The sequence below is a fragment of the Falco cherrug genome, chromosome 1 (genome assembly GCF_023634085.1).
Source record: "Falco cherrug isolate bFalChe1 chromosome 1, bFalChe1.pri, whole genome shotgun sequence".
NCBI lineage: Eukaryota > Metazoa > Chordata > Aves > Falconiformes > Falconidae > Falco > Falco cherrug.
Window position 1 is genome coordinate 86,928,204 of NC_073697.1, and position 26,687 is coordinate 86,954,890.

Below are 26,687 nucleotides of genomic sequence, written 5' to 3' on the forward strand. Positions count from 1 at the left end.
AATTCTTACCCTTGGCTTGGTAAGGCTTGGATTGTACAGGCATAGCTATAAACAGAATTGAACTCATATCTCCCAACAGAAAGGCTCGAGTGATAGCACAGTGACAGAGGATTTACACTTCAGATATAAGCCGTGACGTAACCATCTCAGATGAATTTCACTTCTCATGCCAGAAAAGGTTTTCTGCAGGCTGAAGTACAATTTCAGAGGATGCTTTCTTGTATAAATCACAACAGAATTTCATGCAAAAGAATGAGGTTAGCAAGCATAAGGGAAGATAGTATTTCTGCTGTGTTATGTATCCTCGTAATCTCAATCCCAACGGGTGGGAAGTAAAGACCACTGCTAAGAAAGTTGCATCCATCTGTGACTGCCACGCTCAACTACTTGGCACAGCTTCTGCTCTGGTCACACCCTTGTTGCCTCTGTTTTTGTGAACTGATGTTTCAGTCTTTCTGAGGACATCACTGGACTGAAGCTTGGCACAGCATAGGAGCAGCTAGAGTATCACAGTTCTGTGAGGTCTCAGTAGTATTAACATTTATGGCTGACGAGCTCTGCTGGTCCCTGGAAGAGCTAGGGGCCTTCATGTGAGCTTTGTATAAACTAGGGGATTTTGCCCAAAGGGGAAGATTTGAGGTGAAGCTGGCAGAACTGCACCCCTCGGCAGGCAAAGCCACCAGCTGTTTGTCTGGCACAGCTGGAGCATACACAGCATTTTGCTCCGACAGATGATCTCCGCATTGACTGAGATGTTCTGCTAGGACCAGAGGCTGCTGATCATCCCCTTCTTCAGAAATAACAAAAACCGGTTTGTTTTTATCTGTTTCTACCATAAGCTCCTTTGTTCTTGAACTGTTGACCAAGTTGATTTTCATTGGGTTGGAGCTCTCTAGGTTTTTGGGGCTTTGGCTGTTAACTGGAGATGCTGCCCCTAGATGTCTTGAAGGATCCAAGGACCTCACATGTTTGCTGTCAGGGGAACTGGCTAAAAATCCAAAATAAGGATTCCCGAACCTGGATTTCTTCAAATTGCAGGAGCTTAGCTTCCGCTGCCTTTGTGCAGACAAGCTGAGGGGGTATGAGGCATTGCTGACAGATGAACCAGAATAAACTGTCTCTGATGCTCCCTCTATCTCAGTGGCTGAGATTACCTTTCTGGTTGGGACACCTTGGGATCTTGCAGCTGCAGGAAAACCCTGCACAAAGTAATAATGCATTAGTAGACGTGCCATGAAAAGCAGCTGAGAGACTTTGATCCCAAGGGAATTACAAGTTAAAATGCCTGGTGATGTTAGAGGTGAGATGCGTTCTTTAGCAAAAACCTATGTTATTTCCTTGAAAAAGAAGAAACGTCTTCTATTAGCTTTGTAACAAGCCGTTGGTTTGATGATTACAGTCAGTGAGACCTAGGTATCCCTCCCACACCTACGGATTCCTCGCAATGCAATAGTAATATGTCAGTTCAAATAAATTTTAAGGCATAACCAGGGGAAAAAAGGGAAGGTACCTGTCAGAGCACTCAATGAGATAATCTAGTCTGAAGGCACTTTTTAATGTTTTTTCTGGACAAGGGATCATTTCTTAACCAGGTGCTAACTGCTGGGAAATACAACTGCTTAGCACTTCAGGAAAGCCTGAATAAATGACAATGTATTTAGGCAAAAGAGCTTCCCACACACCAGGCGAGCTGGACTGACACATGTATCGCATTGCGACTTGGAGAGGCAAAGAAACAGGCTGAGGGGGAAGCATGTCCTGCCAGCGGGCAGCTGGGTGCTGGGTGCAGACCTGAGCCACCATGTCCTCCCCCGCCTTGCAAGACTTACGCTGTTATCAACCAGCTTGGTGAAGGGACTGTTGGTGGTCCAGCTGCACCATTTTTTCTGTAGCTGCGGTATCGGAGCCAGGAAGTCGTGGAAAGTGCGGGCACTCCACGTGCGTTGTCTGGGACAGTGATTTTCCAGCTGGACATTCCCCTTCTCAGCAGCGTCTGCTCCTGCAGCCATGCAGTCAGGGGTCAGCCACTCGGACACAGAGGCTGGGCTTGTGACACTTCTTTTTAGGTTTTTGTCCTGAGAAGAGTAGAGAACGTTTACAGCATCTTTCGTGGAAAGGTTTTAAGAACACTTTTAAAAATACACTGTTAGTGCAAGAGACCAGTTTCTTCAGTGGTTGTCTTCTCAGGACAAGACACAGGAATGCAGCTGCTCCTCACTGCTCCTCCAGCATGCTGCCTGAAGTCTGCTGGCATCCCTGAATGAAAGCTTTACCTGGCTTCCCTAGCTCCAGGTTTAATGCTGAACTGGGAAGTTTCAGTTACTTAAGAAATACAGTCCCACCATGCTCACTAATAAATACGTCAAATATCTACAGCTTTGTTTTACTGGAGATAGCTGGCAGATCATAGTAAACCTCACTCTGAAATATAATTCTTCCACTCCCCTTGGCTCTTGGAAGGTCCAGATGTGTCTGTCTGGGGAAACAAAACTTCAAGGGGGATGGGACTTGCTGAAAGCAAACCAGAAGCAAGCAACAAGAGAATCGAAGTCTCAAAAATGCACAATTCAGGAGGGAAGACTGAAGTAAGTGGTGCTCTTTATCCTATGTTAGGGAAAAATTAAGGAAATCAAAAGAATTAAAAACAAAGGGACTAATCTGTTCTTGGTGTCTGTGGTGAACAGAACAAGAAGCATGAGACCCAGATTGGAGCCAAGATTTTCATTTCACATAAGATAGTGCTTTTCAGGTGGAAAATGTGCTTTAGCAGTAGAACAAGACATCCAGACAGGTGTAAACTTGGCATGGTTGGAAGGTGAGCCCATGTTAAACCATTGTTACCAGCCCTGTGTACAAGCAGAGTTGACCTAACATGGGAATGAACTATAGATGACTTCTAGAGATCTCTTCCATACTGACTATATGTTCTGATGTTGCATTTAAAATCACAAATTTTGTCCTTAATATAGATGTGGGTTTAGAGCCTGCAAAGTTAAGGGATCCCTGACTGTCCTATGAATCTCCTTTCATTCTTACTAATACTTCACCTGTTATTTATATAAGCCTCCTGTTCCACAACTCGATGTATATTTTTAATTTACAGCTGTGCCAATATGGTTGTCACGAGAAGAATGCAAAACCCACGTTCCCAAAGTTTCCATAGCCCTTAAAGACTTAAAAGTCTGAAATAAATCCAGTGTCCTGGATTTAAAAGTCCTGAGAAACCAGAAACTTGTCATTTGTTATTTCTGAGAAACTGAATCTCTCAAGTTTCTGCAAATCAAAGAAACTATTTAGTTAAAATGTCATATTGGAAACAAACGGGCAGAGAGGCAAGAAATTAGCTACTACAGCAGAAAAAAAATCTCAGTAGGAAGCCAGGCGAAGCTTCAGGCTCTGCGTAAATTTGTTTCAATATTAAGTTCTTAGTCTCAGATTTGATTAAAGTAACGATCTTTGTTTATAAGCCAGCTGTCTTCTCGTCAAAAGCCTCTGCAGGCTGCCTTAGGGTTTATTATTCTAGTAGTATTATGAGGACCTCCAAACTGGTGCAAAAGATAGCCACTGGTTTTGAGATCGATATACTGGGGGTAACCATGAAGGTGAATAATATATTTTCTAGATTTTTGGAAATGTTTTGGTAAAAAAATGTTTCTAAAACCTCCATGACAATACTCAAACCTTTGCGTCTGAAACTTGTAATTTCTGAATAGAGGTCAGAGGTCATAGTCATAAGTTAGGCAAAGGCTGAATGATGGCTTAAACCAAAGAGGACTTAGAAAGCCTTGACCCTCCTGTGGCCCTCCTGGAGGACACCCCAGAAGCCACCCGAAAGCCACCCTGCCCTCCACTGCCTCACGCTAGCCCACACACAGACACGTGTGTTTGCTCTCCTGGCTCTCGGTTCTTGACCGGGCGATCGGTTTCTCCAAATGGCTTTTAGAAGCTAAAAAGCAAAAGCCAGTTTATCACTGGCTGCCGCCCAGCAGAGCTGAGGCTCATGCTCCCCAAGAGCACAGGACCAAGTGACCAGCCACCATTTCTCAGCAAAAAAATGCAGATAATTTTTTTAATGAAAGCTCCTTATAGCTTGCTTTGTCTAGTCAAGCATTTTGGGCGAGGTGAGTCTGATGGCGTTACTGTACCATAAAGGCTCAGGATTTCACACATCTTTTCACATGAGGATAACTTATTAGCTCCTGCCAAGAGAGCGGCTACGCTCCAGTGGGCAACTCATCCCCTGGCCTAGTGCTGGCCACAAGAGCTACGCACCCTGCCCTCTGCGGGCTCAGGCTAAAGCCAGGAGCTTTCTGGCCAGCTGCATTTTAGACCCTAAAAATACACATTTAGGAATTAAACTGTAAACATGTTTGTTTCTAACATCCAGTCACCCTGAGCAGCAAGTGGCCTGAGGAGATCAGCTGGAGGGCAGGTTTGTAATTAGCCTGCTGTGCTCAATTTCCACCCAACTTGGAGATGGGGGTGGAAGGACCCAGTGGTCCTTCAGCTGTGGGGAAGGACCCAGTGCTTTTAAAGAGGCCCTGCCACCCTTTCTAGGGGTTCTGCTCTTTAGGAAGATGGGTTGAGAGTATTGTCTTGTGTGTGTGCAGTACAGCCATCACCAAGAAGGAGATGCCTCCTGAGTTAATAATATGCTAAATTACTTTAATTCTTTGAGTTGCCTTCACTTAGAACTGTTTTAACATGGTGTTTTATTTATGTATATGCAGACATCTCCTCTGATAGGTTGCTTGCCTAAGGGGTGGCACAATAGAAGTCTTTTCTTTTAAGTGTATTTGTTTATTCTGACTAGAGCGGGAGAAAGAGGAAGGAAAATGAGTTTCCCTCCTGCCTAGAAGCTGTATTTGTATGTGACTGCCACGAGGTGAAGCTCTCTCCACTGGAAAGAAGGACAAAAGGAGTGCAGGTGTTCCAGGGTGCCCCATGCCACAGGAGGTAACACCTTTGGGCAAGGGCACCACAACCGCTTTCCCTTCTTTCTTTAACTGTCTGTGAATCCGTGTGGCTGGCTGGAGGAGAAGCTCAGTTTATGTCTTGCACTAGTGTAGAAAAATCCTGAGTAGCCTGGCCTCCTGGCTGATTTCCTAGTGGAGTGCAGGGATATGGAATGCTGCTGTTTTGGAACAGTTACCAGAAGTGCTACATGGCCTGTCCTGGGGCACCTGAGCTCCTTGCACTGGTTATGTGTTCCTACTCTTGCAGGGGAAAAAGAGCGGGCACTGGCGAGGACAGTACTGACCTGGAAAAGGCCTTTGCATGAACATGTAATGGATGTGCCTGGCCAGGTACCGGGCTGGGGTGGGGGGTGGGGGGGGCAGCCAGACCTGAGCCCTCCCAGCTGTCCTGTTTCTAAATGACTGGCTGCCCGGGGGGCGTGGGGGGATGGAGCTGAAGAGAGAACTTAAAGAGCTGACTGCAGTTTCTGTGTGTGTTGGAAAGGACACCGGTGCTTTCACTTGAAGTGCTTGGGTTTTTTGCAGCATACACTGTTAATTTTCATAGCAGCCTAGTGAGTTAAATAGTTAATGAACTTTCTGACCAGTTGAGAGGCCGAGTAACTTCCCTGTAGCACAGGTGGTAGTGGGCAGGAGCAGGTCCAGTTCCCCAGGTCCTCCCATTGCTACACATGGTGGTTTTAATGGAACGTCACCTTTGCCAGTTACCATGTCTCTGAGGGCCAGTCCTACTGCCTGCTGGCAGGCTCTGCATTGTCAGCTAGCAGAGCCAAGGTGGGCTTCTGCACTTGCTCTTCCCAAAGCTGGGAAGATACCAGCTGGGGGATCACAGCCCACATCATTCGATGGCAGCGCAGCTCAAGTGTTAGGAGAACTACCTGGCTCAGTCACTAACCTTTCTGGTGAAGGGGGCAGTAAGTGTCAATGGACAGATGTGACAAGTGCTGTCCAAAGAGGATGTCCCATAGCCTGCTAGAGATGCTGAAGAGCATTCCTACCTGTAATCTATAGGTGGTAAAGCTCAGGCCACTGGCCCCAGGTCCAGCAGAAATAATGAACACCTCATCGCTCCCGGTCTCGGTGGTCACTGCGGATATGGAGGAGGGCACATCTGGGTCCGTGTCCTGAGGAGAACGTTCTGTGCTGCCTCCGTAGGAAGTGACTGAGGGGGGGAAAAGGAAAATCAATGAAGACTGCTTGCAAGAGTCCCAAACATCTGTTCCTAACTCCTCCATGAAAAACCCTCCCCAGGCAAACCAGAGTAAGCTTTGGCTGTCCTGTCGCACCAGCCAGAACACAAAGCAAGCCAACAGCTTGCTCTCCTGCAATGGCAAGCTTCTGAAAAGAAACCGAAGGGGAGGAATGCCCTTGGGTCTGCTTTCTAGTAAAGACAGACCCAAACTGAAATCCCTTCTACTAAACACACACAGTTGTGCTTCATATCAGAAATTTGCAGATTTGTTCAACTGCTTCCTTATTTGTATTTAATCATCTCCATTAATACTGGGAGCTGTGCTTTTTGCTTGAGCCCTAGAGATGCTGCTCCTGCAGGCAGCCTTGTGCTCTGGGACTGCCACTGGGGTGTGTGCCTGTGTGTCCCCCCAGGGCCTGTACACCTGGTCCAGGCTAGGAGAGCTCTGGCCACAACCTGCTCAATGATTTTTCTAAAGGAGGAGATGGGAAACTGTCATGGTTGGGAGAACAGAATGAGCTTTTGCGAAGAGATCCTTGTGAGAGCTCTGTGTGTAATGGCTGATGGTTTAGTGGGAAACTGATGGTGTGGAGCAGCTCCCTGTTGGCCTCCACCAGCCAAAAGGGACACTGATATGACTTGCGTGTTGTGACTCAGAATTGCAGTGAGGGACATCACCTGCAGCTTGGCTGGGGCTCCCTTGTTCTGGAAACACACTGTGATGTAAACATCATCTAAAACAGTCCCATCCATAAAACCCTTCAGAAAAAGTTAGCTCTGGGAGTCAAAGCTGACCAAAGCCAATGAAAGCATTATAAAACCCATCCTTTCTGGGCAAGGTCAGGCACAGGGCAGGTGAAGCTCTTCCACAATTGATGGAGCTTTGTAAGTTGTTTGTAGCAGCCTGAACCTGACACATTTGCTCTGCTAACCCAGTGTCGCTGCAATGCCATGTGCTATGACAGCTTTTGTTGGCAGCGTCGTGGAGCTGTGCTTTTGCCCACTCCTTGCCAGGGGGATCACCCTACCAGCGAGGGGGGAGAGCCACAAGGGATAGCTCCCACAACAAGGGCTCTCTGCTGTGAAATGGCTCCCCAGCTGTGCATGGGTGAGATGGCGATGAGGACCGCAAGGAAGGAATGATCTGATTAACTGGCCCGGGGCTACGGGGTGCCCTGACCTACTGCGATGGTGCTCCTGCTGATGCCCCGTGCTTACCCGCCTGCTCCCGGCTGACAGAGTGGTTGTTGTTTTCATTCTCCCGACTTGGCACCACCAGCTGGAGCTCATTGATATCAGCGGCTGAGTTCTGGATCCTGTTCTACAACTCAGAACATGCCCCAGTAAACATTGTCAGATAAACAGTGCAACAGCCAATATGAAAGAGAGAAACAGAAATTGCTGAAGCCATTAGCACTAACCTCCTGGTCACTGCATGCGTTGGATGAGCTCCTTTTGGGGCACGTTCTCTGCCTGAAAAGGAGAGACAGCAACAACAACAAGCCCACGAGTGAGTCAAAGATCCACAGAAGGGAAGGTCTCAGCTGTGCTCATTCTGCAAGGGGCACCCAGCAGGTTGTGAGCTCTCCTGCCTGCAGGAGCATTGATAATACTTGCCAAGGCTCAGGGCAACAAGGCCTGAAGGCCAGGGGAGAAAATTACGTGCTTATGTAGTGGGAAGTCAGCTGAAGAAGGGAAGAACCTGCTATCTTCTTCCCATGATCACTGCAAAAGCAGGAACAGAGTTCAGACCTCTGCAAAGCCCCCCCAGGCTCCCCCCTGCCGGCGGCTCCCTCACGGCAGTAACCCAACAGCAAGACCAAAATCCTGCCTTTGGTCTGGGCAGTGGCACCATCCTTACCCTGTCAGGCAGAATGTTTCGTCTGCAGAGCCAATATTGTGTGCTGGGTTATATTTAGCAAGGAGAGAGCATCAGATGTTGTTCGTTTGTATGAATGTTTTATTAAAAGACAGTGCTAGAGTAGATGATGGCTGGGCAGATGTACCCCTTGGCTGAAGGGAGGTGAAAGCACGTTCTTAACCCATTTTTTCACATTTTTACGAAAACTGACGTTATGAAACAACTAGTGTTGTTTAGTGTTGTTTACTTTCGGATGAATAAGATTTAAATATGTCACAAAGAAAGGCTGGCGGCAATGAATGCAATGATGACTGAAGCGTGTGTGTTTTGTCTTTGTGTGCAGCAGTTCTCCACGGGACAGTGTAGGGACACATGGAGCATTAAGGTACTGGCCAGCAAGGATGTGAACCGTATTACTGGTCTCCCTACTATCTGTGCTGGTGGCTCGCATTTTTCCTCTTCTTGTTGGAGGGGTTGGCTTGTTTTAAGGCATTTAATTTCCTCTGTACAAGTTTGGGGTTTTTTTTGTAGTCATGTGTTGAAGCCAAGATTTCAAGTTTTCAGTCACCATTTCATTCCTGTTTGTTTTTAAGGATGGGGTCTCAGAGGCCACCTGATGAGGCTGGCCAGGAGCCGGTGTCTGCTCCCTCTCAGGCACAGTGGGTTTCATTCCTTCACCGTATCATTGGATCTCTTAAAAAAATGCTTGTTGGTTGACAAGGGAATTGAGGGAGGAAAAAAGACCCCATGATGCACTCACAGCGCTATTCCCAGTGAATAGAGAGAAGAGTACAGAAAAAGGGGAGAGCGAGTTGGCACTTGCAAATTTAATCCAAAAGCGGTCCAGACAGATCGCTGTTACCCCAGGAGGCACAGTGGCATCTGACACTGCCTGGGCTTCTCGGGGGAACGCGGGGCTAAAGTCGGGGAGACCCTTCCTTAACGCACTGGTTCAGGAAAGGGAAGCAGGGAAAGGCTCCCAGATAGGAGTGGTGTTGCCATCTCAAGCAAGATCAGACAGAGTAGGAAATTCTTCAGAATGGAAAATGTGTATGTAACAACTTCCCCCACACACCCCAGGAGCTCTCATTGGGCACCAGAACCATTTCAGCAGGAGTGACCTGACAAAACATGCCTCAAAATAATGAATTGGCATGGCGATCAAGGTATTCAGGTAGATGGCGGGAGGACCATCTGTAATTCCCTGATTTCTCCACATGGCATTCATATTTTTTTTAATCTCTTCCCCTCCTCCCAGATCTTTCCTGCCAAAACCCATGAGAAAAACTTAATCAAATCTGATATATTCCTGTGAAATACTCTTGTTTCAAATAACTGGCATGTTACAAGCAAATTTGTTTAAAATATTCCCACCCAGGGATTAAAAAGCACAAAGGAAATGTTCTTCTCTAAGAAAACACAATTTAGCACATACTTCTTCCACACTGAACATCAGGCACTAGCAGCCCAGTCTTTTTAGTTATCTGGATGGTCTCACTTTGGGGTTTATTTGAACTTTTAGCATGACTTAAATGTTTGAGTTCTCAGAAACACAAAAATATGTTCCTGGGATTCTTGTATACAGCTGTCCCACTTACAAGATATTCATATTCTCTGGGACAAAGCTGGAAAGATAAAAGATCCTTTTTAAAAGTATCAGCAACTGACAGCTATGGATAGACAGGGCAAGTTTTGCATTAAGAAACTGAGATACCTTATGTTCGTTTGGCTCCTTTCCTTGTCATTCTTTATAAACATTGTGCTCTACAATATCTGCATAGGACACACCACAACTGCCTTGAAATCCGCGCTGCAGTTTGGCAGCATGAACCGAAGGGAGAGTAAGGTACCCCTGGCAAAGATGCTTTCTGTGCGAGTGTGGTAGAATAAACATGAATACAAGAAGGAAGAGTCCTGTTCCTCCAAGGTTTAAATTAGGATTAAAAAAGGGTAACTGGTTGAAATCACCGTTTTAACTTTTTCTTCCCTCATCACACTTTGGGTATTGAATATCTGGTTTCCACTGAACAATTTAATTTACTGTTAAAAACTAAGACATGCAAAGGATAAGAGTTTCTAGATTTGGCCAACAATTTTGATGGGAACTTGAGGGTTTGGTTGGGTTTTTTTCTTCTATTCAGAGCTGCTGTCACAGTGCCTGGAGAAATGTGCTAGCTTGCAGGACTGGGGATCTTAGTCTTTTTTTAGCTCATTCTGTAGTTGGACTGCCTCTCCCGTGGCACGCTGCAGCACCTTGCCACCAAGGGGACCAGTGGTTCATATTGGTGTGCAGCTCACGGGTACAAAACAGCCAACATGCAACCACACCAGTTTCCACCATTTAAAACAAGTTGTAATTTTTTTTAGAAAATATTGCTTCAAACTTCTCAAGTAAACAAAAACACTCAAGTCTGTTGGCAGCTTTGTGAGGGTGATCCTGTGCTCCCTGGCAGACAGCTCCAGCTGGGTCTGGCTGTCTTGGGTTTCCAACCAAACCAGCCTGACATGCAGAGGGACAGAAACGGAGGACACAGATAGAACAGGCAGGGAATGGTTTCTGGGTTGTGTCTAATGTGAGGATGGCAGAGGAGAGGTCTGGTTTTAGCCCAGAAGTGATGAGGATTCTCTAGAAGGGCATTATATGACAAAGGATGAGCTTCACCCCCAGGTGATGGTCGGGCTGCAGGCAGTGACTGGCAGGGCAGCTTGCATGGAGAGAGGTGGCAGCACGTGACAGCTTGATGAAATAGCTGCACGTGGAGGGGGTTGTAATTGGAAACAGGTCATTGGCAGGCTGTGCAGATGTAAAATGCAGTTGCAATCCATGGGTTGCAACCATCGAGCAAAAGTCTGACTGCATGGGACAGGACTAAAATTAAATAAGGTGGACATGTCTGTTGTTCTTGGGTCTTGGGAAAGAAAATAAAAAATACCCCATTACTTGAGCCAGGCCTCATGGCCAAAAGTAATTAGAATTATTGGCCAACTAACAACTGAATCTTTCATTCCCTCCCCAAGCAGCAAACAAAAGCTGCAGTGTGGCAGAGACTTGGAGTTTCCCCAGCGAGCTTTGCCCTGGCTGAATGCAATGAGCCTGAGCAGACACTGCTGACGACTTGGTGCATTGGAGTGGCAGTAGGTGCCAAGCCCATCCCAGGCCATTTCTACCCCTGGCAAGGCAAAGCCTGCTACTTTTAGCTGAGCAAGAGCAGCAGATAGAAATGGGAGGGAGGGAATACAGCTACACCTGGTACCAGAGAAACAAATAGAGTACGAAGAGAAAAGGAAGGCAAATTTACAAGGCTGAGAGATTGGTTACTATTAGCATCCTTTGCAATGGCACGCTTCAGCCAGGATGAGGTTTGCCATGCCTCAGAGAGCTGGTCCCACTTCTGACCATGCTGCATTGGTAAAGCATCTTCCTTTCTCCCCTCAGCCCGCTCCTCACCACCCTGATGCTTTCCGTGGTGAGGACAGGCTGTGGCTAACACACATCTGGCACGTGATTTCAAGCCCCTATTCAGGGCAAGAAGCATAAAATAGAGCTTGGTGGGCTCAAACTAAAAGAAGTTTAGATGTGCTTAACAAACTCTGCAGTCTTTTTCTGAGCTGTATTAAAACCCCATAGCTGGGAAGTATAGGCAAGCTCCGACCAGCGCCAGCAGTTCTGGGGCCAGAGACCAATATCCTCAAAGCAGTTAGTGCAGTAAAGAGGGGGGGAAAAGATGCTTCCAGTGCAATACAAGTGAGGTTACTTGGCACAGGTCATGGCATGGCTTCCACATGTGTCAGATCTCACTTAAATGCTTCAAGTCTGACAAGAAATAAGGTATTGTAATCAAGGCCTCCCTGGGATAGCATGCAGGCAATGTAGGCATACAGCAGGAGAGTAATGCTCTGTCAAGAGGCTACAGGACTAGGGATAGTCTCCATTTATACACAGTCAATAGTTGACGGAGGTACGTCTTCCTTTTTTTTTTTTTTTAAAAAAAAAAAGTTCACAGAGCAATGAAAAGGCATGAATGCCACTGTAAAAAGGAGGAGTGAGTGTAATCCTGGTCCTGCACCGTAGGACCCCTGGTAGGATGTGTTCACAGTGACCAGCACATAAAGATGTGTATTGGGGGAAAAAATATGTTCCTTTTTTTCTGTTGGTTGGCAAGAGCAGAATATTACTTTATTTTGTAAACATGTGACAAGCAAAAAGACAAACTGTGCATGTGAGCAGCATGGTCTGACTTTCTAAACAGGCTGCGCAGAGTAAACTTCAGCTAGTAGAATCTCAGATTGCCGGTGTACTTTTTGGTTTGAATAATACTCTGCTTCATGGATAGTTACAGTGAAATTAAATAGGGGTAATGGAGCAAGAACAGCCTACTCAATTTGTGTATCAGCCTAGACTGCTGCCATAGTGCAGGGAGCATGTTTCTGTCTCTCTTGAAGATTGGCGAGGGTATAAAAATAAAGTATTTGGTATCTGGAAGACATTTTCCACCAGACGTTTTCCTTTAGAGCTAGCAAAAAATTGTAGTCTAAATTAGTGTTCTGCAAGCTCTTTAAAAAGAAAAAAGGCTAGTTAGATGTAACACATGCAAGTTTAACTCTTACAGCTATGAAAAGCTCAGACCCTGAAAGCAGGAATTTCTATATACTGCAAGAGAGATTATATTTAAGCTTCACCACCTTGCCCACATTCTCTTGTACCCAGTGTGATGGCCTATATTTTGCATTTATTCATCAAGAGCTAGAAATGCAGCTTCCAAAAGGCCAAGGAAAACAAAGTTCCTCTACCGAACCAGCCTTCAGGGTTGGAGGATGTGCAATAGCTGAGGCAGGGGATGCAGGAGGGGAGCAGACAGACCAGTTGCACACTGCCACGGGGAAATGAAGGCCACTACTAACACCCAGTCGCCACAGTGGAGCCCTGCAAGGGACAGCATTGGTTTACCTGATATTTTCATTGAAGTCAAAACATTTGAAAAATAGTTTCTTTTGACAAAAGCCCAGGGAGCTTGGGCTCTGTTTTGAATTGGTTGGAAGGGGAAAAAAATAATAGTTTTCTACAAAAAAATTTCACTAAGGAGTTTGTAAGAAAAATGTGAATGTATGCTGAGGGGTGGAGAAGCTGTCTCCTGGTAGATATAGAGAAAAGAAACATACAAAATAAAAGCAACTGCCTGGAGAGGTATGATTTTGTCACTGGCTGGGTTTGGCTATTTAAGCAGTTAGCTTCAGGACCTGGCAAGCAGCAGCCCAGCTTGTGAGCTCTCTTGACTGTGACATTCAGATGACATTTGGGGACAGTCACAGGTACTGCAGCATGGCTCTGCCCTAGCAGTCAGAGATGTGCAGATGACTGCTTAACACATGAAGTGCATTGACATTAAAATGTCGGCACAGTCTCCTGGATAAAACATGCTACAGACTGGAAAATATTTCTTAATCTTAATTCTAACTGGTAATACTTTTGTTGTTATTTACTATTCTGCAGAGCATTAGCGATGGTTAGAGTCAGACTGTGGAATGCCTGTGAAAAGCCACAGTGGCTGCCAGCTCAGCTGGGGACACTTGGGGAAGGGTGACCTTTCTGGTCTGCATTTATCCATTGGCCAGGCAGTGTCCCAAAACTGAGGTTCAAAGGCACCACTGCCATTGAAACAAAATACTGCCTGAGAAAGTCCTCACCCCTCAGGTATACCTGCAGGAAAAAGAAAATAAAGTGGTGGCACAAGAGCTGTCAAACTAGGAAAGGAAACTAAGGAGCCCAGGGCAGGAGTAGTGGCTAGCATTGATCCTCTGGTTCAACAAACTTCACTGCATTCAAAGGACACCAAGCATGACCAGAGCAGAGCAAACATAACTTTGTTTTCCCATCATTTTCCTGTATGGATAATACCACGCGCTTCAAAGGCTCAGATACATGTCATCTTACCTGCAAGCTATGCAGAGGGCAGAGAGCAAAGCAAGTGCAAGGAAGACGATCCCTGTTACAACTGCCAGCATCGTCACATTTTCTTTTCTTTCCTGCCTCACAGCATCTACAGTGTTAGGTTCGGAGATGTTCTTGTATTCGAAGAGCATTGCAAAGCCTCTGCCCCGGTCCGTGGTGGTGATCAGTTCCATGATAACCTCAACCATTTCCAGAGATGAACCGAAGACCATGGTCTTGTTTAAAGGTGAATTTGGTCCACAGAAGCGAGAGGAAAATGTGATGAGATCAGAAACATACAGCACATCATGGGGACAGACATCCACCGCTGACTGCGGGCTGGAGGAGATTTCCATGGGCAATACTGTTGTGGGAAGAGTCCAGCTCTCTACTGTAACTTCATCTCTCTCACTAGCAGCTAGGTGGGCGAGCAAGACTTTCCCCTTCAAATCTTCTTCTGTTTCCAGGCCACTGGTGTTTTGCCTCCACATTGTGGCACTACCAGCTACAGGGAACGGCAGTTCTGGTTGAGCCTTGATACTCGCCTTGGGTTCCTTCATCTGCTTCAACTGGTTTTCTTCAGATGCTTGTTTGGCTTCATCTTTTTTTGAGGCAGTTCCTGGAAGTCCGTCCAGGTGACTAGCAAGGTCCTTTGAGTCATCTCTGGTGCTACTCAGGTTCTGAACCACCTTTGACATCCAGGTCTGGAGAGAAGGTTTTGTAGTGTGGAGAGCAAAGTCCAGGTTTTCCTCAAGAGAAGGCATGTCCATTTTTCCTGTTTTAGCAGGTGCTAGAAGGCCATCCCAGGGGGTTGGGCTTTCACTAGAGCTCTCAAAAATGTCAAAGTCAAAAATCTCCAAGATAAGATGGGTTCTCATGGGAATGAAAAACTGCCAGACACAGTGTGTCCCTGGGTAGTAGTTATTTGGAAAACCTGGTGATAAAATCAGGCCTCTTTCCATGGATTCCACCACTGCACCACAGGAATAATACACCTGGGAAATAAAACAAATAAGCATACATCTTGCCAGAGATTATATACAGGATGCAGCCTGCTGGACCTACTGAAGGTCCTATTCTTTTCTTTCCCTTCAAGGAGGTAATATGAGATAGTCTTAAGGAAGGGGAATTCATTAAGCTTGTATAAGTCCATCTTCTGCTTTCCCACTTGGAGTATTAATCGAGTATATTTAACATAGAAAGCCAATCTTAGAGACTACGGGAGCATGTGCTGAATGATCAGCCTCCACAGAAATTAACCCAGACAACTAATTCACATAATTCTCACTTTCTACTACTGATCATAGTAGCATCCATTTCTGCTGTTGGCTAACATACCACTTTTTGATGGCACAAACACATTGTCCTGAACAGCTGGTTGCATGATAAAAATCTTAAGAAGCTAAAGGAAAATCTGTCACCCTGGCATCTTGAACTCTGTGTTATTTTCATTGCAAAAACATTTTTTTTTTTAATTTAAAAAAGCCCCTTGCATTGATGATTACCCATGATTCATCCATCCAACTCATCTTCTCTTTTGAAGACATTCAGCTTTATTTACCTCAATAAGCAGCAAAATCTAGGTGGTTTTGATTGGGTAAATTGTTTTCTCTTCAAATGCAAAGTCTCTCAAAATAGTGATAGCAGACACCAGCTCTCACTAGCAAACTAGCAATCAACATGCATTTTACCTAACAGCAACAGTCCCATGTGAAAGCTGCTGTTTCTTCCCTCCCTTTAAATAGCCTTCAGGCTCCGAAGAGGAGGGAAGCCCGTAAACGGTGGCACTAATGTGCCACTGCTTCTCGAAAGGTACATGGGGCTGCTTTCACACACTGTATTTACACCTTCTCCCAAAGATGCTCTCACAGCCTTTTCTCAAGATTCGTTCATAAATTTGGAGAGCGCGGAGCCCTGTCTGCACCTCAGGCAATTGTTTTTGAAAAGGGGGAAAAAATAACTCAGAAGTGCTTAGGTCACAAGCCCTGTCTAGGAGCATGAGTTTACAAGCATTAATTGGAAAAGAAAGGGAATGCTTTGGGTTTGGTGGGGTCTTATTATTGGAAATGATTAGTCGTCTTGGTCTGTTATCTATTTAAACACAAAGGAAGCCTGGCAGTAGAACAAACAAAGCTTATGAAGTCCATATAAAGCCACAAAGATCAAAATACTCCAGATTTTTTTTTCCCTCTAAGTCCCTCCCCTTGGCTCATATTGAAATGGAAAGGGGAAAAAAAAATACAGTGTTAAATGTTAAACACCCTTAAATAAAACCAAAAAGCCAGACTTGTTCTGCAAGGCATGACCTCTATGTTTCAGCAGGTGCTGTTCATATTGAGTGATTTTGGGGTGAGTGGCAGGATGGCAGTAGAAGAGGACCAAAAGAGCAGTGTGGGTGGAAATTGTATTCTGTGTTCAACTTGAAATCCAGTCTGACTTTCAAAAATGTTGTTTTTGAAAAAGCTTATGTTATAGTGGAATGAACTATAGGCTTCTCATTTAAGGGACCTGGGATGGAGGACTTGAAGGTAGCAAATCTTCAAAAAAAAGTGTGAAGTCTCAAGTGGAAAAGAAACTACATTAATGTGTCAAATACATATTATTCTCTGTGTAATGCCTTAGGAGCTCCACAGCATGTAATACCAAAATAAATTAACAGAAATATACTGATCTTTTCTCTAGGAGGTAAAGTTTTGGGGTTTAGTCTGAATTAGCTAAGTCATGGTAAAAATCCAGGTGAAAGTAGCAAAACTTTATGTCCATTTAAGGGGCTACAGATCCTAACATTTAGATCTGTTTGCTAATACACATCAGAATTACATATTCATTTGTTGTCACTTGGATTTTACTGAAAACTAGCTGATTTCCAGTGAATACGCTCCTCTTCCCTCAGGGAGAGGGATAGCTACTATGGTTAGAAGAAGGGAAGAGGGCTTTTTTGTGACTTTTCTCATATTCCTTTCCTCTGTTCCAGAATACTGGTGCAGACTTGCCTTTGTCACATGCTAGTCTTTTAAGCTCACTTTTAAGTAAGATATTTGCATAGCAAGAAACAGTAAATAATGCCTAACATTTTGACTAAAATATATACCCAGTTTTGGAGCCAGAATGTGCACCAGAGCTTCTGCTATTGCGGGGTGGTACTCCTGGGTGTGGGAGGATTACAGATTGGCCCAAACCTCCCTAAATTGGCAATGATGGAGGGTTGAGATTTTATTTTGAGGAATATGTGAACTGATCTAGTTGCCTTTTTTCAGACACTGAGAAGGCACTTGGAGGCGTTCGCAGCTCACCTCTACTACCATAAGACTTTGTTAACACCCAAAAGCAGCAACCATCAGTTCAGTGGATCCCGTGGGATTAATCAACGAAGTGCTGAATGGGTAGGTGCATCCCCCCCCATAAATCCCTCAGCCCTGCTCTCAGGATAGGCTCTCTTTTCTGCCTTAATTTTCACTGGAACCTGTCATCATCTGAAGAGAGTTATCTTTCAGACCCTGTGTACATCCAAGGAGTCTCAGATCCAAACTCAAATACCTCTTGTTCCCCTACAAGCCACGTAGCCACCAGTTGGCTGCAATATCCAGCTGAATCCCAACAGGTACCTTGCATCCTCAGGCCCAGATGGGAATAGAGCGGGGGGGAATTTGTGCAACATGTGCATTCCAGAAATACGGCTGAAAGGTCACGGCAGTGGGGGAATTATTCATTTATTATGGCTTGGGAGACCAAAAAGATTCAAGACTTGCTCCGAGACCAGGGGGAGAAACCCACAAGGGACAGGAAATGCAAGACAGATCCAAGGAAAGGGAGGGGAAAGGATTTCTGATGAATTTATAATCCACAACTGAATGACTGAAAAAAATGTTTAGTTCATTTGAATCTCCCATTATGAAGGCTGAGTTTCATCAATTAGACACAGATGTTCCCCTCTGCAGCAAGTTACAGACTTGTGGGCTTTTGACAGAGGCATGCAAAAAATCTGGCACATTTTTAATCTTTGCAAATGGTAGGTGGTTGGCTTTTTAAAAAACAACACTTGATACATGCCCACACCAATTAGGTCAATTATGAGCAGGGATAACCAGATTACCAGTCCTGTTCATCTGCTTTTCAGTACTTCCCACTCCGGCTAGGAGTCCCAAACATTTAAAACAGTTGTGTTGGTCTGAACCTGCAGCCCGGTGGGGTCAGACTGCCTTCTGATTTGGAGTAACTGGGGAAGAGCATCTAGTAGGTTGCAGAGAAGTAGTAACCCAAATCTCAGCTGTTGCTTCTTGCCCAGAAACACAATGGCTGGGTATTTCAGAACATATCAAGGCATTGCATTTCCCCTTTTCACACTACATAGCCAGCTCAGAAGCTTTAATCTGTGCCTGTTACTAAAAAAACACCCTATTGCCATGCACTCACTCACCCTCTCCTGTGCTGGCATTTGGACTCTCTAGATATGAGTAGTTAAGACTGTTACCAGCTTTGAGCTACTTATTTAAGATATGCATATGTAAGGAGTTATAAGGCCCCTACACCAGGAACCACAAGGCTAACGAGGACCCTGCATTAGTCCCTCATAGGGGATTCTGGCAGTGGTGCCCTAATGGTGGGACGAGTGTTCTGCTGCCCTCTGAAGCATAGGTCTGCAACAAATCAGTGTCCAATGCAGTTGTAGAGAGCCTGGGAGTTTTGCTGAAACATAAAGCTGTGCTGGGTTGGAACAGATGTGGCCACCAGTGGCTGCAAGCCATCACTCAGAGATCTCACTGCAGGCACCAGCGCCTGCTTCCCAAGGAGCATCGTCTCTCAAGGAAAGAGCAAGCCCTTGATATGCAGGGGTGAGCACAAAGCCAGCATGGGATTTCTTCAAACTGGACATTATACACCAAACAGCAGTTTGGTTTGAGAAGTTTGAGAATCAGGTGGCACTGGTAAAAAGCAGAATTCTCATGCAGGAAAGGGGGAAAAGAATTCTTTTGGCCAGATGGGAGTTCATTATAAGGCCCAGCCAAGTATATGAACAGAAAGGATCGGAATAATGTAATCCTCAGCTCTGTTCTGTGCTTGCACAACACCTACAAATGTAGCCCCCCATTATTCTAGTAGAAACATTGTCAGGGAATCAATGCATTCTGAGGGAATCCTGCTCGCTATGAGAATAATTTAATTAACACCCTTTCTTTAATCACAGTTACTGCCAAAGAAGGCACCAGACTAGAGCTAGATCAGAGGCAGGTGTGGAAGCAAGCTCTTCATTTTGCCAGGGCAGGACAAGTTATTGTGGCAACTTACATCGATGCCAGGAGACCCTCCTCACTGCTTTCACCCGAGCCATGAACGACAAGTCATGGCAGCCTTCAGCTGGCCCACGAGCGCTCCTCAATGATGGCGACCAGCCTCTGTCCCAGTCACTAGAAGCAGGCAGGGCTGGGCTTCTCTGGCTTCTCTGTCCTGCCTCCAAGAGGGAAATGCTTCTGGCATGAGGTGACGCTGGGGGCCCTGGGGAGTGTGGGGAAGATGCTGTGACATGTAGCTGGTAAGAGGAGGTGATGTGGCCAGGTGGTTTAGCTTGTAAAGACATAAACCCTGCTGGAAAGAAGTGGGAACGAAGTGATGCAAGGTCCTGGCTAGGGAAATCCTCAGCCCATTTGTGCTCATAGGTTTTGCTGATGCTCAGAAAGTAGTAGTCACGACAGATCTTCTTCGTTCATGTTAATGCTGGTTACAAGGAGCTGGTGTTTGCCGCATCCTGGAGGACGCTGTCTTGCTTTCATCCTAAAGACTGTTTGTTTATAAAGTGTATTTATTTCAAAGAAGAGGAAGGAGGACATCCTGTCCTGATGTTTGTCATTCCTCCGTGAGCACAATCTCAGATTTTCTGGTTGGGACCTGTCCAATGTAGTTTGTTTTCTTTTATAACGTACTCACCCAAGAAATAGCAAATTCTCTTGGTGTGTACCCAGAGTCAGAGCGAAAGCCTCAGCAAAGGAAACTGGGAGGCACACAGCTGAGCCACTACGTTTCCAAGACATCCTCAGAGGCCAGGCCACACTTCGTAGAGATACCCGGTTGCAGGCTCATATGGAAATGATGTGCAAAGATCATAACCTACTTTGCCCCCTTATTAACATCTGGTGCATGTAGTTCCTGTGCATTTCTCACACGTATTTCCAGTTTCAGGCAGACTTAAAAAGATCACTTCCACTTCTTTCTGGAAATGACACAGACTGAATGATGCACTACAGTTTAAACTGACTGAACATTTAAGAGGTGCTGCATTTATTTGTCTTTTCAGGAACAGATATGTATTGTCTCCTCATCCAAGTTAAAGGGCTTTTTGGTCTTTGCTTGAAGACCGTACTATAAAGATTTAATACTAGAATTATACGTGAAGGTGAGGATGGAAGCTGTTTATGCAGACCTTAGGCTCTTAAAAAAAAAAAAATCACTCTGAAGCCAAAATACTTGGTTACGACCCCGTGCTTTTGACCAAAAGATTATTTTGTTTTGTCCCTTCCTGTAAAATATCCCCACTATATAAATGATCCTATACTTTTTTTTTTTTTTAAGAGTAGGGAAGCAAGAACCTCTCCCCAGGTAGATCTTTTCTGCTTCCTTTAAAAAACAAAACACACTGCAGCTGCCTGGTGCCAGAGCAGGACTGCCGGTGGCATATGGCAGTTCTACAGTAGCCTTATCTTGTCTGCCTACAGCTGATTCAACAGCAGCCACAGAGGTACGCAATTAGTTTCTGGACAGAGGTGGATGCAGTCTTAGAATCCAAGGTTGTTCAGTCTGGATGACTAAATTTAGTCATGAGCTCACCATAGTATCGGTGGAGTGAAAATCCAGCAAGCTTTATTTAGGATCTCTCGCCCCTCCAAAATTAAAAACATCTTATGTGCACACATGCACACACATGTGTGTTTCTTTCAAAGAGTTGGCAATGCTTTGAGACTACCTCACCAGCTCCTTCACATTTTATTCTGCCCCAGGGACCTCTTTAAAGCTCTGGCTCCACCAACAGCTTTGCAATCACTCAAAACACGCAGGGTGAGGTATCGTATCTCGCTTACTTCCTCCTGCTCCCCTCCAAGCATCAGAGGTTCATTCTGAGTTAAAGTTCACTTAGACTCACAAGGAGACTTGAACAGAGCCAGCCACCTGGGATGAGATACAAAGTGGCCCAAACATTCAGCCAAAGCAGAAAAAAAAGCTCAACTTTGGGTTTTAAAAAGAGAATGAGAATGAAAAAGGGAAAGTGGTCATTCCACGATCCCAGCTTAAGGGGGTAAAACAAAATACAAAGTCTTTGCTTGCTGACGTGGCTGGAACTAGCTGCCAAGCTCCCAGAAATACAATTCTTGTGGTTCCCAGTGAAAGCCCCAAGTTCTCCTCTCACAGTATTTCCAAGTTAGGGAAGCCTGAGCTTTTTGGATGCTTGTCAAATACAGGATCTGAGGAAAGACTATCCCAAGAGTAAGCTACAAAGCTCCAGTCTGCTAGCTTAAGAAGTGACCACACTTACTTCACTGGCTGACTGATCTAGAGATCAAAGCTGGTAGGACTTTTTCCAAGTGGAGGACAAAGTTAATCGGAAACTTTATAAAATTAGCCCTCTGCTTAATTTTGCATTTTCAACTCATCTTTGCACAGAAGGTTTATTTTCTTTCATTAGCGTGAGCTAGATACAGCAGCAGTATGTTGAACTTATTTTTCCCCCTGGCAGTACAAGAATTCCTGGAAGTGCCTTGGAATCACTGTTTCCCCCTCCGCCAAATTGCCTTTGCTGTTAAAAGCACAAGGCAACAGCAAAAAGGGAGACTTGCTTATCCTGTGTTAGGGCAGCTCTTCAAGTAGCTCTGGATGGTTGAAAGTAGCAGACGGGGCAGAAGTAGATCAGGACATTGGATTGACAGAGTATAAAAAAAGTTGCCAACATTTTGCTTAGTTATTAGGAGAGAGTTTTCCCTGTTGTCTTTCTCCAGTCCTGCACACGTGCTTTGTATTCCCTCCTTGCTCCCTGAACACATTCACATTCACAAGCACTGATCAGGGTCCAGTTGTGGGACTCCCAAACTGGCCCAAACATACATTTGTTTTTAATATCTTGCACTCATGCTTTTAAACAAAGGTCTAATATTTCTTGAAGTGCAACCTGCTGGATTTAAGTAAAACCAAACCTGCCTTTTTTTAGCAGATGCTCTGTTATTTCAGTGGTGGGTAACAGCATTTCCACCACATGAAAGTGATTATGGATATGACATTTCCATGCTACAAGTCCTGTTTTCAGGAAAGAACCTGACGTCTTATATTTCTTCTTGGCACGCCTCAGACAGCTTCACAGGGCTCCGTTTTCACAGCTATCACCAAGTTTTCTGATGTTTTTAATGGTTTACAGGACATTTGGAGAGAACAAATATGCAGGTGGGAAGGGAAGTAGGCTATCAAAGCCTGTTGATGCAGGAGACAAGGAAAATCAAATACTGTCACAAGAGTAGGGGAGGGAAGCAGGAATGCAGTGTAGCAATTAGAGCAAAGAATGCAAAGTCTGAATGAGCCTTGAGGACTTGGAGGCCCAAATATGCCTCAGACTGCGGGCATGCTATTTTCACTTATTCTTCCCATATGTGACTTTGCTGCAGCTGAGCCCTGAGCTCAAGCGTCACAACAAGAGTGCTTGGAAGGTGCTGCTGTATTTCACTGGAGAACAGACAACTCCCTCCTCACTTATTTGGAAAAAAACAAAACAAAAAATGATCAGGGAGGATGGTCATGTTTGCATACCCTCGGACAAAGGCAAGTAGGCTCAGTCAGTATGACAGAAGGCTGGCAGGGCTCAGGGTATCCTCACCTGCTCCGGTCCCTGAGGCCAGCTCCCAACGCCTGCCAGTAGCTGCCACAGCTTGAGCAGCAGCCTGCCAAAGTGCAGCAGCCCATTGCCACAGCAAACCTCCGCAAATCAAAGCAGCTGCAGAAGAAGTGGCAGAAGAAGGTCAGCGAGCTCATTAGAGCCAGGAGGCCGGGGCCCCCGGCCACACAAGGTCCCAGCTTCACAGCTGCAGTGTGTTTTGATACCTGGCCTCAAGCAGATTGCATAATTGCACCATGAGGTCACCATCCCTCCTCCTTGATCCTCTCCGAGAACAGGATGCTGGGCAAAGGAAAACTACAAGAAAACAAACATGGGCGCTCGGACAACCACCAGGCACAGTGACACGCTCCAGCTTCTGCGGAGAACAACAGAGCTTCTCATGGATCTCCAGAGATGCAATGCCTTTTTCTCCTTACAAAAAAATGCTTGTTCCCAGCGACACAAACAGGGGCTGTTTTCCAAACAATCACCCATGGAACAGCACAGCTTTCCATAGCATGATCAGCAGTATATGCTGTCTGGGCATACATTGTAACTTGACATTTTGTACTTGCCTTTGGAGCACCTGGAGGAAAGGCAACCTAATGCTCTGCTGCTTTGGGGAGGTTCAGGTGAGAAGCAAAACCAGTTTATTCTTATTCAGCCAGAGATGCCAGCCTACACTGTAGTTACAAGCAACGGGCAGAATTTTCTGCAGTGGCCGCAAATATTTTGAGTACCTGATGCAAGACTCCTGTGTAAGGCCATGAAGGAAGATCACCCAGCTCTGGATGTGGGGCTTTGCTAGCTAATCTGGCTCACCTGCCTCTGCAGACAAAAGCCAGAGTTGTGTCCTGCAGAGGGAAATTCAGAGCAGGAGTTAGAGATGGTCTTAAAAGCCCTCTGAAAGATTATCTCCCCCTCTCAGCAAAGGTGGGACTTTAGGAGGCTTACTGGCTAACTCAGCTTTCTAAAGGTTCATAGCTGAAATCTCAGGATACTGAAAAGACAATAAAACCATTCTTGCTCTTTTTTTCCCTGTGTCCTAAACAGGCAAAAGTTTTAGTTCTCCCCTTTCAGTTCTTAAGACTGAGTTGGGTTCACCTACGAGAGGTCTCACAAGATACAGCTACATTAAGTCTGGCTAAGCAAAGTTCTCTCTCCTCATTCAGTTCTTTCTTTGATTTAGATTTTTAAGGCTAGAAAATTTTATGATTAATAGTTTTTCCTCTGGGCTTGGCAGCAGCCTGGCAGCTTATGGGTACGTTTGCTATCTGACAGCTTCCCGGGCTGAAGTTACCACCCCAGGAGTAACGCTGGCATTCGCTGATTACTTGGTAATTGCTGTATGCCAAGGTGTAGACACGCTCGTTAAGTGGACAAAATACTGGTAGGAGTGTGAAATACAGATAGAAATGCTCTGGGAGAGACCTAGGCCAAGGCATAGGACATTTCCTATATTTTCTTTGATTTCATTGACACACTTAGTTTCTAGTAGAAGCACTTGGATGTAAGTGACAGGTCTTATTCTTCATCCTTCACTGCAGCCCCCCACTGCAATAATAATTTCTTCATCATCATCTCAGTCTGAAAGGGACAAAAGCCAGATTGTTTCTCTATGAAGTCATTTGAAAAATCTATTTAAAACATGCAAATCCAGTGCTTGGAAAGACCCACTTGACTAGGCAGTGTTCCCTTGGGGACTATAACTATTGCAGTCATCAATTAGAACTATTTTAAGCAGAAACCTGTCACTAGTATCTCATAAATTTATCCTGTAACAAATGCAAGTGAGACATCATTATGAGAACAGTCTGAACATTGGTTTTCCCTTTTCATCCCAACATTAGCCTTTACGGATAAGGAAGCACACAACATATCTAAGGTAACATCCACCAGGGAGTGCTAGAATTCACATTCACAACCAGCTTTTTTTCATGGACTTTTCAGTAATCCTTGCAGAGGACGGAAAAAGAAAAGAGCTGACTCTTGTGACTGGACACTCAGGAGACAAATAGATTTTCCAAGATGTAAGCTGCCATATCAAACAAGATCCTTCATCTATACAAAGCTGCTACCCCTGTTCTAGGGTTGTTGGTTGGTTGGTTGGTTTGGGGGGTTTTTTGGTGGGTTTTTTCCCCCAAAAAAATACCCTCATTCAAACATACAAAAAAATGTAAAGCTTTAGAAAGAGGAACAAAGGCATCATTTAGAGTGTCTCCTCAGGCAAATAATTGTGAATATGATGGGACCATCATAAATAAAAGTAAGGCAGTGTAATGAAGAGTTCAAGATGCCACGGCCATTTGCTTCAGGGTTTTAATAGGTCAGCATAGGTCTTTTTTCCGCTAGCGCAAAATCTCATTAACAAAGTGTACACAACATACCATAGAAAAAATTAACAGTAAACGATAGGGCTGGTGGGAACTAACAAGGGTGATGAAGGAATTTCCAGAAGATCAATCTGGTTTTCATTTTCTATAAATTGAACAGGCCAAAGCAGCTCAAATTAAAGACTAGAAAACATGGTCAGATTGTTTGAACTGCTTGGTAACCAGACGAAACATATAACAAAACAAAAGCTATAGCACGGCAGTAAAAGTTTGCTTGTAGAGTTCAGTATAAAAGTCCATTGAGCAACTTATGTATGTTCGTAGGCATCTGTAAAACTAGTGTTCCCAAATTAACTTTATGTATATAACCTCCCAAATACGTGGGGGAGACTTAGATAATGAAATCCATATGCAGCTTAGGTGCCCAAAACCACTTTGTTTTGTTTTGAAAGTACCAGAAACAGGAGAAAAGGGAACTGAAAGGCAATCACATGGAAATTTTGCTGGCCACTTCCCAGGAAATAAATCTGGATCTTTAAAAGCAAACAAAACACACACATATACGTGTAAACTGGCCTTGCAAAAAAGCAAGCTGTTTGCGCTTGGATTTCCAGCTGCATGACTCTATTGTTTCATCCAGACACTTCAAATGTTTCACATGTTGGAAGTCAATTGTACAAAACATATGGGGAAGGAAACATTCCACATGGGAAAGCCAAAACCTGCAAATATTCTGTACTGCCACTGGCATGCTGCAGAGCTGCTTGTTACTGCAGCTCTTCGAGACCCCGGTCCTTGTTTCACTACATGTCACTAGCAGGTGAGAGGGCTTATGCAGAAGACCCAGACAGTGATCCTTACAAAGCAGAAGGAAAGAAAGCACAGAAAACCCCTCCCCCTTTCATGCAATATTAGTAACCAGGCTTCTAAACGAGCCATTGCTCCTGCTGAGGCAGGCCATTCAGAGGTCTGTTACGGTCTGAATGCATATCCTTAGCTTTGGATGGTACACAAACAGCAGCTCTTTTCCCCACCTCGTTATTCCGGGATTAGTCTCCTCCTGTGCACTCTGCAAAGGGAAATTTCCAAGGCTCCACCTTTGCCAGGATTTCAGAGAGCAGGATGCTTGTAAATTTTACTTTACTGCCTGCATAAGGAGAGACCATGAGGGCACAGCAGGGAGGGTGTGGGAGAAAGCAGAAAAAAGTATCACAGATACTGCAGCCAGAGATAAAACTAAGCGCTGGGTTTGTTGTTACAGGGTCCCAACCGGTGAGCAGTTTATTTTTCCAAATAAATCTGCTTCGCAGACATCCTTTCTTCTTCCCCATTCAAGTTTCAACGAGAAAACCTGGAACAAGTTACTGTTGATTTTAGAGGCAAATCAAAGTGTTCAGCCTGCTAGGCTTGCATTTAAAGTTAGTCTTGATGAGCAGCTCCTTGGGGCTCTTGTATTCAAATAGTGAGCTCTGGGATTCACCTGAGCTGCCCACCCATGCAGGTCTGTAATACAGGCTCAGGACAAGGGGGTGCGCAGCCTGGGCTTCC

General features: G+C 45.0%; 1 protein-coding gene across 1 annotated transcript in view; it reads right to left on the reverse strand.

The window, feature by feature from the left end:
- Nucleotides 1–464: 464 nt before the first annotated feature.
- The window catches only part of LOC102045715 (uncharacterized), a 32,632-nt gene continuing 6,409 nt past the window's right edge, over nt 465–26,687 (reverse strand). The window contains exons 2-7 of the mRNA XM_055700735.1: nt 13,962–14,953; nt 7,590–7,641; nt 7,387–7,489; nt 5,975–6,138; nt 1,830–2,075; nt 465–1,199 (exon numbers count right to left, since the gene is read on the reverse strand). Coding sequence (XP_055556710.1) covers nt 465–1,199; nt 1,830–2,075; nt 5,975–6,138; nt 7,387–7,489; nt 7,590–7,641; nt 13,962–14,953 — 2,292 coding nt within the window. The remainder of the gene's footprint in view (nt 1,200–1,829; nt 2,076–5,974; nt 6,139–7,386; nt 7,490–7,589; nt 7,642–13,961; nt 14,954–26,687) is intronic.